At 39.3% G+C, this 13,119-nt stretch overlaps 2 protein-coding genes across 3 annotated transcripts in view; both read left to right on the forward strand.

The window, feature by feature from the left end:
- Window positions 1–8,237, forward strand: part of LOC140947960 (uncharacterized) — an 8,442-nt gene extending 205 nt beyond the window's left edge. Inside the window, exons 2-8 of one of the 2 annotated variants that reach the window (XM_073397185.1) lie at window positions 1,579–1,977; window positions 3,038–3,187; window positions 4,192–4,332; window positions 5,156–5,183; window positions 5,666–5,813; window positions 6,894–6,971; window positions 7,761–8,237. In XM_073397185.1, the coding sequence (XP_073253286.1) occupies window positions 1,579–1,977; window positions 3,038–3,187; window positions 4,192–4,332; window positions 5,156–5,183; window positions 5,666–5,813; window positions 6,894–6,971; window positions 7,761–7,946 (1,130 nt within the window). In that variant the 3' untranslated portion in view covers window positions 7,947–8,237. The remainder of the gene's footprint in view (window positions 1–1,578; window positions 1,978–3,037; window positions 3,188–4,191; window positions 4,333–5,155; window positions 5,184–5,665; window positions 5,814–6,893; window positions 6,972–7,760) is intronic. The other variant, XM_073397186.1, reaches the window with a different exon arrangement.
- A 3,269-nt stretch (window positions 8,238–11,506) lies between these two features.
- LOC140947451 (receptor-type tyrosine-protein phosphatase delta-like) overlaps window positions 11,507–13,119 on the forward strand; it is a 33,487-nt gene continuing 31,874 nt past the window's right edge. The window contains exon 1 of the mRNA XM_073396554.1: window positions 11,507–11,573. Coding sequence (XP_073252655.1) covers window positions 11,519–11,573 — 55 coding nt within the window. The 5' untranslated portion in view covers window positions 11,507–11,518. The remainder of the gene's footprint in view (window positions 11,574–13,119) is intronic.

Raw genomic sequence — 13,119 nt, forward strand, 5'->3', positions numbered from 1 at the left:
ACTATTTGATCACGGTCATGATCTGTTTACATTTCTCATTTGTACGAGCAAATTATCTTGCAAGAGGTACTTTTAAGCCTAATAATACCTTTGTTAAGTAAAAGTTGTACAATTTTGATATACTACATGGTCATTTCAATCAATGCAAGTTAAAATTCGTCGGCTACTTTCATGAAGAAGGAAGTGCTACACAAAATGAACTAATCAGAGAATAGTTAACATTCTGTGTCAATTTCCCAAGATGGCGTTCGCTTATAGTTTGTTTCGTTGGCGTTTAAAGGTCTTAACGAATCTGCCACAGCAAGAGGAGGACGTCATTGTTTTTTCGTGATTTTCTAAATATTTAGATGAACGAGGATTTGTGGTGTGCGAACAGTCAGTCACGCAACATATGTTATGTATCGTGTCCGCATATTTTGTTCCCGAGGGAGGTTATGTCAGGGAACTTTCACACAAATGTCCGGGGACTGGTACAAAATGGTGCTTTGTCCACACTCTGGGTACACAAATTGTCTTTCGTCCACTTTGCTCCGTCAGCAGACGCCATTTTTACAAAAGGAGCGTGATTGTGTGGGTAGCACTGGCTCGGAACCAACGGAAAACGCGTGCTCACAGGGACCCGGTGCCCACTTGAGTACCAACGACCAGCGGGTATAACTGTTCATAGATTAAAATTCAGTAGAAGAAGACACAAACACCGAAAATGGATAACTTTTAGCGTGTTTTCATTTTCTTTTTCGTGTGTGTCCTTGAAGATGCTGAATTTTAATATATGTTGCGTCGGGTCTCCTCGATGGTCAGGTTTCGCGTCCCGTTTTTTTTCTTTCTTCAGGTCAGGTTCTTTTTCAACGGCTTAGATTGTTTCTTTAACAATGAGGATTCACCCACCTCTGTACATTCTCTATCACTGGAATTTCACATACATGATTTGTTTCATATATCAATTCAGATAGTATGTCAACGTTTATCCTTAGTAATTCATACATAGTATACGTCAGACGTAAAATTTTTCACCAGACCAATCAGTTTCTCAAAGCTTATTCCTTTCTTTCTTTGTTTCTTTGTTTCTTTCTTTGTTTCTTTCTTTGTTTCTTTCTTTGTTTTTTTTCTTTTCTTTCTTTCTTTTCTTTTTCAGTTTCTATCTTTTTTAAGAACAGAGAGAGGCCTTCATTGTAATGGGCCCCACTGCCCGGCGGCCTGGGTTCAATTTAATAAAACTTTACGAGTATAATATACAATGGCGAGTTGTTGCTTCAGACTCTAAAACAATTTCTAGACTTGTAAATTACACTTTGTAAAACTTTTATTAAATTGACCCCAGAACTACGTTAAGCAAGCTCCTCCATTTCTCTTAATGTGCAAACAACACACACATCATAAGGGTTTACTTTAGGGATGGATAATTAGAAAAGTGATGGGGGTGGGGTCAGCTGTGAGAGGGTTGGCTCGCAAGAATATTTTCTGGATGATTGCCTCTGTAAGATTTATTGTTTTCCCACCTCCACTATCACTTTTTTCATGATCAGGTGCTTTTACAGTCGACATAATCTCTTTTTTGTCTTTTCTTATATTTCGTAGAGGGACAGAAGGCTTGTTCTTGCTACACTTTTGAAGGTGAGATGACCAACAAAATGTTGAACTGGAAAGAGGCAAATGAATCTTGTGAAGCTACGAAGAAACACCTTGTTGTCATGGAGACAGAGAGAGAGTGGCAATTCATTACCGACGAAATTAGGAAGCTAGATACCAAACAGGATACCAAATATAATGAGTGGCACATTGGTTTGTTTAATGCAAGTGGAAACTGGACCTGGATCAATGGTAAAGCTCTAACTTTAAGCAAATGGCAAACAAATGAACCAGGCCCTGATGACCTTTACGGTCTCATTCATAAGAACTATCCTCCAGGTTCTTATGGGACATTCAGCAGCAATACGGGAGTTGTACATAGAGGTTATATTTGCGAGCAAGAAACAGGTAAAACTAAGTCACATTAACGTAGGTGTATTCTCAAATGTGCTTTTCATTTCACCTTCAGACTTAGTAGCCTCCTAAAAGACGGTCACCGAAGCAAAGTTTTATTCAGTACAAGCGCAGTAGTTATAATTACTACTTAATTGTAACGAGCTGTGTTTGTTTTAAATATGCTGTGAAAACGATGCGTCGTGATTCGTTATTATAATTAAAACAACTTTATTGAGTAACTTCTTGGCACGACTAGGGACCGCAGATCGCAACCACTTTGAGAAAAGGTTTTTGTTAAATAAGTCATTATATAATTGTTTTTCTCATTTTAAATCGACTAAAGGTGGCTCGATAGGGTTTTTCAAGTTTGAGCATAAAATAAGTCGCAATAATTCTAGAATTAGAATAAATGGATTTTATTTGTATGTCTCAATACGCTGTGCTCTAGTCAGCGGTTTATTGTGAAAATGTTTGTTTACTATAACAAATGATCAAATAGTTTTTAAACCATGACTGAGTTTCAAGATAAGTGATATATTGTAAGGCAGCAAAATTACGGCTGTAATTCGCTAATTTTTTTTTTCAGAAATTTCCTGTTTACAGGTGACAGCCTCTCATTATTCAGGGGTATTGTTTCCAACAAGTTTTATTTTCAAGTAAACAGCAGCAACTGACGATGCATTTGAAATATGTATGCAAAAAAGTTGTCCTCGAAAAAATAAAACTAGCCGTAAAAGCTTCTTTTTAAGTTATCTCGATAACGCTCTTACAGATTTTGCTTAAATTTTCTCAAACATTGAGGCGGCTATTGGAAGAAAAGTTTCTCGTGATTGATTTTTAAGAACAGTTCCTAGTGCCGAAAAATACGGCTGCAAGTAAAATAGGTGATGGCGTCATCGTCATGATGTCATGTAACGCTGGTTATAACATATTTTCATTTTTATACATCTCTGGTGGTAATTTTTCCAAATCTTTGTTAATGGCGACGTAATTTATGCTCCAACTTGTGAGGTATTGACCCTAAAAAACTCTATCGAGCCACCTTAATTAACTTTATCGTTTTCCCTTACAGATAACTGCGACATAACTGGCAATAAAAGTGTCTGTATGAGACATTATAACGTGACGAAACCTACTAAAACACCGCAAACCAGTACAACCTCATCACATCAATTCACCATCACAGAAGCAGACAGTACAACTCCAGCTTCTCGGCCCCCAGGTTTGCCAAGCTTTAGTCCATGCTAGTCATATTTCTCAATAAAAAATGAGGGACCCTCATTTTCCTCTCTCCCCGCCGCGTCTCGCCTTTCTCGCGTGGGGTGAAAAGAATTGTAAAAATTGTACATTGTAATTTGTTTACCCACAGATCACTAAGGAGTTCATAAGAACTCGTTGAAACGTGTCCGTGCGTTCCAGATCGAATTGGAATTTGAAGGTGTTGGTTTTTAAGGAGAGGGGAAAACCGGAGTACCCGGAGAAAAACCTCTCGGAGCAAGGGAGAGAACCAACAACAAACTCAACCCACATATGGCGTCGACGCCAGGATTCGAACCCGGACCACATTGGTTGGGAGGCGAGACGGAGTGCTCTCACCACTGTGCCACCCTTGCTCCCCAATGATTTTCACGCGCGCTCGCTTTTCGCTCGCTTTACTATCCCTGAGGAAAAATGGGGACTGCTCGTAGTGTATTAAAATTCGATTAATCAGAAACTATTTGGTAAGCTTTGTAATGCAAATTTGTTACCGCATTTGATCATAGCGGAGACACTGTTTGAAATGGAAGAAAATCACGTAAATGCCTTAAAGCTCTAGGATCTATAGATAATTTCCTCAAGGTAACATAATTGTACTCCACGACTTTGAAGTAAAATTTCTTTATCACTTATACTTCCTTTATAAAGAAACCGTACAAGGCCAGGAAGAGAGGGAGAGAGAAAGAGAGAAAGAAATAGAGAAGGAATTAAGCTTCCAAAAAAAACGAAGCAAATAGAGAGAGCTTCAAATTTTTCAAGCCTTTTTCCCACTGCATGGGAAGTGCTTAAAACATATAATGCTCTTTTCGAACGGCTTCTTTTATTTGAAGGCGAGACTTGATTAGTGGAAAACGTTCAGTTTTCGGTTTTAGTTTTTCGTTTCCCATAATAAAAGTTTCATCCTGGAAACATGATTTAATGTATCACGTGTATCATACTTTTTATATCACATTTTTGTCCCCTTTTTAGGATTTACAAACCCGCAGTTAGGCGAGGACAAAGATGACACAATAGTTATAGTAGCGGCGACCCTTGCAGTTATCTTATTCATTGCACTAATTGTACTTGGTGTAGTTCTATTTCTGAGGCGGAAGAGACGACAATCACATGGTAACTTGCTCTCAACAACAGGACAATGTTAATGTTGTAAACAATTTTTATTCAGACTATTTCCTTTTGTTAGCTCTGTCTTTTGGAAAGGTAGAGCCCGAAGAGACGCCGGGCTACCATGTTATACTGAAAAAGGGTACCGGATCCGCTACCCGTCGGAAATTAGACTCCGACCGTTCTAGGTGTGACAGGCTTAATATTGTACCCTGACAACAACAACAACAACAACAAGCTTCATTTACATTTCGCTTTAGAATAATTATAGTTACATAAGGTAGTTTTAGTCTAACGCTCAGTTACAATGCAATATAATAAGGTCCTCTTCTAAAACAGACGACAAAAGAAGAAAATGACTGCGTTTTATTATTAAAAAAAGTTAAGAATGCCTCATCTTTCTTTTCTTCTGTTTTGATTTAAATTATTATTATTTTTTAAATTATTATTTTCTAATTACAGTGTTAGCTCTATGCAATACCTAAGTTAGTTTAAATATTGCACGTGTTTCCATCATATACCAAAACGGATACCCAGCAAATCCACATTTTCAACATATATATACCCCTCAACTCATTTTGGAGTCCTGTTTCTTAAGTCAGAGAATCAGTGACTTTTAAACTCGTCGGACATAATTTATTAAGAAACAAATTATCTGGCATAGAACATAATGAGGATTTTTTTAAGGTTTTCGATCCGATCCCTACAATAATATTCACTGAATTTTAGCTGTCACCCTTGAAACATTTTCTTTTCTTCTTGAAAGTCTTGAAAAAGAAAATGAATGAAAAACAAGGTCTTAATATATATATAATTGTTTTTCTTTAAGGTGCTGATGGGAAAGCAAATAAGTCGTTGTAAGCATGATTCAATTGCTTTTTGGTTTCTTCCTTGTTATTATTCAATTGTAGACATTACCATTATTGCAGTTTAAGCTTTTGCTTGTAGCCAGTGAAAGAAAATGGCCCGAGCTAAAGGCTATATATAATTTTTAAACAAAATCGATGGCTCGTGTACATTTTATTTGCCCCGCAAATCACCTAACGTAGTCTATGTATTGTCCTGGTAAATACACTAGAGTATTTGTTTAGTCTCCAGCTACATTAATTTCAACAAGTAAGATGATGTTTTTACACTTTGTCGTGGACTACATTTTTTTATGGAGTAACTGCACTTTCTCTGACGTGTTTATTGAAGATCTTTTAAAGGAAACATTTTTTTAGTGAATGGTGTATATTCTATTGCACCCATTTAAATCACGCACCCAATGTCACGGATCACAGGTTTTGACGTTCCTACACTTATTGACAACTATTTTTTGTCTCTTACTTATTTCAAGGAGCCATTCGAGCCAGCCAGAGAACCAGTGCGAACCCATCGACCCGGCTGAGGCCGCCATGCTGCTTGGGAAAACGAACAATACCAACAGTCGCCCTGAGAACGAACAACCTGAATACGCTATGGTAAAGAAAAACGACCGAAAAGAGGTGTGTATTGAATATCCTATCAACGTCTTGCTGCAAATGATAATGAAAAACTATTGTAGCTATAGGTAAGTTCGCCAAAATGTCGTCTAATAAAAAAAGGCTTCTTGATTCGTGAGTTTTAGAGAAACACTACAATTCTCAGCATTGAGAAAGGTAGGATGAAATTGAGGCTGAATCGAGACAATTTCTTTTGGGCGCCTTCTAGAAAACGATATGTCCGTGTTTTCGTCTCTCCAAACTTGATTGCCAGAAGATTTTAATCAAAAAACAGAATCATCAATTTCATTGACTGGTTGGTCAATCCAAAGCTTGTCACAGCACGATCTGCGGAGTAACTGCAGAATACCCGACCATTTTGAAACTATGCTCCCATAACAGTGGCTACGTGGCTACGTGGCTACACGGCTACGCGGCTATACGCGGCTACGTGGTTAGGGTTAGGGTTAGCTATCCCTACGCACCTATCCCTAACACTAACTTTAACTCTAAGTGGCTACGTGGCTACGTGGCTGCGTGGCTACGTGGCTACACGGCTAGCCCTAACAGTAACTTTAACCCTAAGTGGCTACGCGGCTACGTAGCTAACCCTAACCATAACCCTAAACTGAATCACAGCTCTAACTCTCACCCTCACCCTAACCCTAACCCAAACCCATAGAGAATGCAGGTACGTGGGTGAGATAATTCTAACTCTTATCCTCACCCCGAGTCAGTCCCCTAACCAAGTCTAACCCGAACAGAAATGCTTATAGAACGAGGTAAATTGTGTGGTAGTGGGAGTAAATTGGAGCATAAGGGGTATTAGCTTCGAAGTGAGCTGCTATTCTAAGTAGCCCTGTACCCACTAGCCCCTTAGCCACGTAGCCACTGTTTTAGTGGAATAGCTTTGAAATGGCCGGGTATTCTGCAGTCAAGCCCGATCTGCAACAGTGCAAATCGGCAAGATAGTTAGGAAACGCGCGCACGGCTATAATGGGTGCTAAATCATCTTGCAACCTCACCTAATTGTTTGTCACAGAGTATTGACGTTATTGTCGTCATCTTCAACGCTCTTATAAATTATCTTGCCGGTGTTTTTAGCCAATAGAAGAAGATACGACGCAAGAGTCCCCTGAAATGGATCATGAATACGCAGTAGTGAACAAAGCCAAGAAAAAGGTACCTTATTAGTCCGATGGGGTACTCCCACTTTGTGCCGCCCGATAGGGTATGGCTTTTGAGGGGTCCATCCCAAGCATCTTTTTTGCTCTCGTTGGCGTTGTGTTTTGGTGGATCGAGTTCCGTTTATTTTCTCAGCTAAAATTTAAGTGGGTAAATGCCTAGCTACACGAGAAACAACTCATCTCACCTTAGAGAAGAGTATTAGGAAAGAGATCTTGGGAAGGTTTGGGTGTTCCCATTAAATTCTTAGTTTTTGTTTTCCCTTTGAATTGGGACTCTTTTTTTTTTCAGGTTTAGGTCTTAAATTGGTATCAGCTTTTGTTCTTATCCTTAAAAAGGGCTAGGGTTTAAGACCCCTGGGCGGCACACACCGGGCTTCTTAGTTATTAGTTTCAGTGTTTTTTTTACCGAAACTAAGACCGAAAGGTATCCTGCAGCATTCGGTTAGGTTTGAATATGTGAGGTACAACTAGTTGACTCAGATCGCCATTCATCTAAAATTCTTCGCCATGAAATCTCTCATCGACTACATGCTTTTAGTAAAAAAACGTACCTTAAAGGGTGTTATAAACTTCATGGCTTTAAAACCTTTAAAGTTTTTGGTTCCACGGCCCTTTTACGGCTAGATTTCTGTTTCTTCTCCCGGAAGAAACGTAAGTCTAGCTCATAGTTAGTTAGTTTCCATCACACAACACAATTGCACAGCGGTAGCGAGAACGCTCATATGAATACTTGGGCGCTAATAAGCAGGTTTAAAGTTGTTGTTCGTGCTCGTTGCCTTTGCAGAAAAAGGAAGGAGATCTTCTTTATGCTGAAATAGACGTGGCTGAGTTTGGCGAAACTCAAAATGACACTGAAGCACACAAACCGTCTTCATATGAGCCCACGGTATATGCTGACGTAATGGTTGACAAGGCGGATCCGGATTCCACGCAGCCAACTTACACGAATGTTCAGACTACCGGAGTGTAAATGCACTAAACTTTTACCCTGATATAAAGAGACCAAACTGTATATTCATGTAATGAGGGTGTGAATCTAGCTAGTGCCGCTAAAACAAATAAGTACGAGAATGTGAATCGGAAGATTACCCTGCCAGTACTAACTCTTCGACTGTCGCAGGTTGAGTATTTATAGAAATAGATTAAAAATTAATTATCGAGGTAAACTTTACTATATTGTGTAACTTATTAGCCATTAGAGCTCAAAGTTTTTGGTTATTACAACTCTTATTTGTAATGTTTTACAATAATAAAATTGTTAGTAGGATATTTCAGTTTTGTCTCATTGGTCACTTGCTGATCTTCATCAGGAGATGAAGACAAATGGTTACTTGTCACTTTGTACAGCACGATGTTCCGCAGTTATTGTTAACAGTGGGATTGGCGCATTGATCCTCCCTGTTTCGGGGAGTTGTACTCCCAGAAGGTCCAATTTCATGAACGCGGCTTTGCTGTTCTTTTGCTAACCTTGTGTTTCTTGATCTATGCTTTTGGAATTTCTTTTCCATTACCATCTTGATGTTAAGGTTAAGTTTAACCTACTTGTCTCGTCAGGGTAGACTTAACCACATTACTATAAATAGGGAACGCATGTCTGTAAAGCAAACCATCTTGTTTTACTGGACCAGCTTCATGCAAGGGAATCCGAGACAGCCTTGGATTCTGTATTTTAGTCTTCGTTAGGGGAACTTGGATTCTGGATTCCAATCTTAAGTAGGATTCCGAATTCCTTGAGCTGTATTCCGGATTTCAAAGTTGCGGCCAGGATTCTGGATTCCACAAGCAAAATCCTCGCGGATTCCTGATTCCACATGAAAAAATTTCCCTTACATGGGGAGAAGTGGAGGAACGGCGTCCAGGGGGCGTCCATGATCTTATGCAGCACAGGACAGAATTGTTCGAACAAACCTTATAGGATATAAAAACATCAGTGGATTTGACCTCGGTACCACCACTGACTATGTGAATCAAAACACTTTTTCGCATTAGGTACCATGGTAGCTATGGAAGATTATGTTATACTTGTTACCTTTTGATAGTTTAACAGAATTCGATTATACTATTTTTGAACCGGTTGGTTAGAGGCTATCGACGATCTGAGATGGTAAAGGTCTCATATGCGTAACGTTTCCAGATTCTCGTCTGGTAGGAAACCTCGGACGCGTACTATCCATTGCTTCTCCTGTGTTCTCATGACAGGCGAACACATCTTGAGACATACGGGAGCAATGCAAGTGATCGCGCTTTTTGGTACACTTCTTTGACGTCCAATCAGCTACCGTCGTCTTGGTGGCTGCTTTACAAGTTTCCTAATACATGTACTTCATTATTACCAATATCTTGACAATGAATAACACTGGCATATATTAAAGAATTTTGATATCGATTGCACATTTGAGTTGCTGTGTTACTGCTTAACTACCAGTTCTCCTATCGGGAGTAAGCAGGGACCGCGGAGGCGGAGGGGCTGGTGGGCACCACTTTTTTGCGCCCCCGCCCCCACTTTTTGCGCTAAAGGAAAAATAATTAAATTTAAAAAAAAAAGACTTGAAACAAGTTTTTTTCCGTCTTCATTCCGCTATATTCTCTGTATTTTCTTTAATTTCAAACGCCAGGCATTTTGTGGGGCTCCTGTGCTTTTCGCAGTAATTGTGCCCTTGGGCCGACTTGCCCCTTGATTAAACGCCATGCCTTGGCCACCCCTTCGCTTCGTTCGGCAGCGTGTTTTGTACTTCCAGCTCCGGTCGAGTTTTTTATCAGTTTTATCAGACGAAATGAAGAAAATTACTAGCTTTTTCAAGCCAAATGAAGGTGAGTAGTTGTTTTGAGTTGATAAAAGTTTTATATTTTTTCTTTCTCCTTTCGAATCAATGAAATATTCGATGGCAAGAAGAATTACATTACTTGAACAGTGAACGGCCATACTTAGAAATTTTTCAGATCACGTCAGTGTAGTATTTTCTATACTAAAATTGTAATCCCGTCTTTTCTTGCATTGAATCTGAACTGACCGTGTATGTTGGTCGTTTATTAGAGTTATCTGGGACTTCGTCAAAGTCTGTAAGCTCTGCAGAAAAGACGACAACTACTTGCAGTGAAAATGATGAGTTTTAGTTTGACCATTTAACATACAAATACTATGGTTTTATTCCTTTTATTCCTTTTTTCGATTTTCAATATGAAAAAAATATTTTCAATTGTCAGCCCTCCCACTTTTCACCTTGCTCCGCGGTCCCTGGTAAGAGCTTCCGTCAAAATAAATTGCGGTTTGTCTAAAACTGTGCATGTACCCAGAAAGCCTAAAGAATAATCTCTGCAGGGTTCATTCATATGGAGTTGCAATGCTTGCAAAACTTTGGGTTTCCACCGGGAACAGTTTCTTGATTTGTTCTGTTGTTGTTCTTCTCCTTTTTTTTCTTTCTTCCCGCTTCTTTAACGATGACAAAGATCTACAGTTATCAAGATAAAGAGGCTATTTGCATGATGGCATCATTTTATTGCTACGACCAGAATCCTTTAGAGTATTGCTTTCTTGCGCAAAGTAGGGTTTTGTTTATATAAACCTCGCTTAGCCTGCAAGCAAATGCCCTACATTTGGGGGAGTCACGAGAAGTCACGCGAGAGCTGCACGCTATAGGAGACGCCATTGCAAGGGGTTTTGCTTGCCATGATTGGAGAGCTTGGTCGCAGATTAAACCGTGCTGGGACTACCAAATTTGAAGAAGAAAGGAAAAACGAAAAGAATTCTGGTAGTAGTAGTAAAATGACGTGATCGTGCAAATGGCAAAACAGGAGTACAGGTAACATAAAATTGTGAAACGAAATCGAACGAAAAATACAGTTGCTGAAAAATAGTAGTTTCGTTTTGCCAGACACATGTACAAAGCCAGACTGAGAACAATATTCCTTATAAATTGGCACATTATGTAGCTGATGAAGAATTAGCCATTACGCCAGCGGATGTTTTTCATAGTTGGAATTTGGGAAGGAGCCAGCACTGCAGGACTGAGATCGGGGTATCTGTCACCCTGGGAAACTCTATAAAAACAGGAATTTAATACGCAGAATACACCAAAGAATTATCTGATATCTATCAAAAAATTTGCTCGTAAATTTTACAAAGTGTTTTTTCCCTAGACCTCGACACTTTCGACTTCCTAACAAGTAATCAGCTCCCCAAGGAAGTGGGCTTTTTCCCCTATGGTTCAATGGATTCCCAGGAACACCAAACAACCCGGAATAACTCTAAAAGATTCGCAATGATAGGTTAAATGTCTGAAAAAGACAAACAGAAACATGAACTTCAATCTGTCATTTGTCTTATCCCCGAGTGTTCCGCAGTGTTCCGTCTACCGAGTTTTAGTACATGCAGATATTGCTTACCTCATTATTTATATCAAGAGAGGATTTACATCAGAGCAACGCCTATTTTTGGCGTTACCCCAGCTGCTCGAACACCATTTAATTCATCAGTCGTTGGTTTTGGCCAAGGCATTTTGTTTGAGCCTCTGTTGCAGTATGAGCAGCTTAATCTTAAAAATTATGATGAAGCTGATAATGTTCGCTTGTCTTCAGCTTGACCTTATGTACGCCGAAGGTAAGTTTAAACAATTAAGTCGTATAGTATTGCCCCTCTAGTATAAGGGTCTAGGTTCTTCTTGAGGTATATAGCATCACTACAAAGATTATTTATATTGCAGTATAGAAACGCTAATTTGAGGAAGTGATCAGATATCCTGAACAGTTAAAAGCAATTCCGTAGTAGTCTTTGCCACTGCATCTCTGAATAACTCTGGAAAGTAATTTACAGGTACTGAGGGAATGCGGATGATACAAACACAGACATACTTCCTTATTTGAAACATTCGGTGATGACTTTCCTAATTCCTATTTTACTAATTCAGTCCCGGCAATCATAGCCTTCTACTCTAATAATCAAACTGTCGTCGCTGAAAATTCATGCCATTCGTGGCAACGCGTAAAAGCACGGAGAAGAACAAAATTGCGTTTCAGCGTACGTGTATTTGGCGGAGACTTTAAAGAAAGTAACACAACTTTCAATATTATGACTTTCTCGAGTAACGTGGCTGAGCATCGCAGAGAGAAAACATGCGGAAAAATTAAAATGAAAATATGAAGAAGAAGAACTATGACCAAATATAGGCTTCAAAAGCGGAATAGGCGAAATAACTAGGCTATATTTAATTTGGCAGATACAAGCAATATCTCATGATCGGGCCCAGTCTGTGGTTAAAAATAAATATGACCTATAAGCTTCAGTATAGGTGGTACAAACTGAAAGCAGGAAGTTTTTGTCAAAATCCTTTCTTGACCTCAGCTCGGTTGTATGTCCAACAGCTTTCAGTTTTATCCGGCAAAATAAGCATCTTTCAAGAAGAGCGTGAAATTTTAAAATATTTGTTTACATCAAAAAGTGAGACTTAAAATGACTACTCATGTTAAATTGAATAAAAAGAACAATCAAATTAATAATGAGCAACGATAAAAAAGCAAACAAGCACAAAAAAAAGGACGATAACAACAACAACAAAAGCAGCGCTGGAGTTCTCGTTATATTACAGTTTATTATTTACGCCTTACACGAAAACTATCACATCTGGATAAAATAAAAGATAATTTGCGTCGTAGCCTCGCGCAAGCAGTTTCTGTTCCTAATCATGACCGCCCAATCAGCCGCTGGTTGAGCAACAATGCAACTGGCTCGTTTTTCCGAGGACGCAGAACTTCATAAAAGGGCGAGAAATTAAAGCTCAGGACTAAAACCTCGAACAATTTCTTTCTTCACCGCCCCATCCCCCCACCCCCCCCCCCCCTACCCCTCCTCGAGATAAAGCAACCTTTTCTTTCATTCTGGTTTGTTTTTCTGTTGACTTGACATACGGGTTACGGCTTATTTCCCTCCTTTCCTGTCCAGCAGTTCATAGCAGTAGTTCTCTTGGAGCGCAACAGGGACTAGAGGTAACGTCACAGACACTAAGGCCACCGATTACCGAAAAAGAAAAGCCAGATCATCTCTCATCGGCTACCATGGCAACTCCTCAGTTAACAATCACTCCCAGAATACCTGTACTTATCACTAAACAATCAGCACTCTCAACTACTAATCAACAGCCACCATCAAA

The sequence above is a fragment of the Porites lutea genome, chromosome 9 (genome assembly GCF_958299795.1).
Source record: "Porites lutea chromosome 9, jaPorLute2.1, whole genome shotgun sequence".
Lineage (NCBI taxonomy): Eukaryota > Metazoa > Cnidaria > Anthozoa > Scleractinia > Poritidae > Porites > Porites lutea.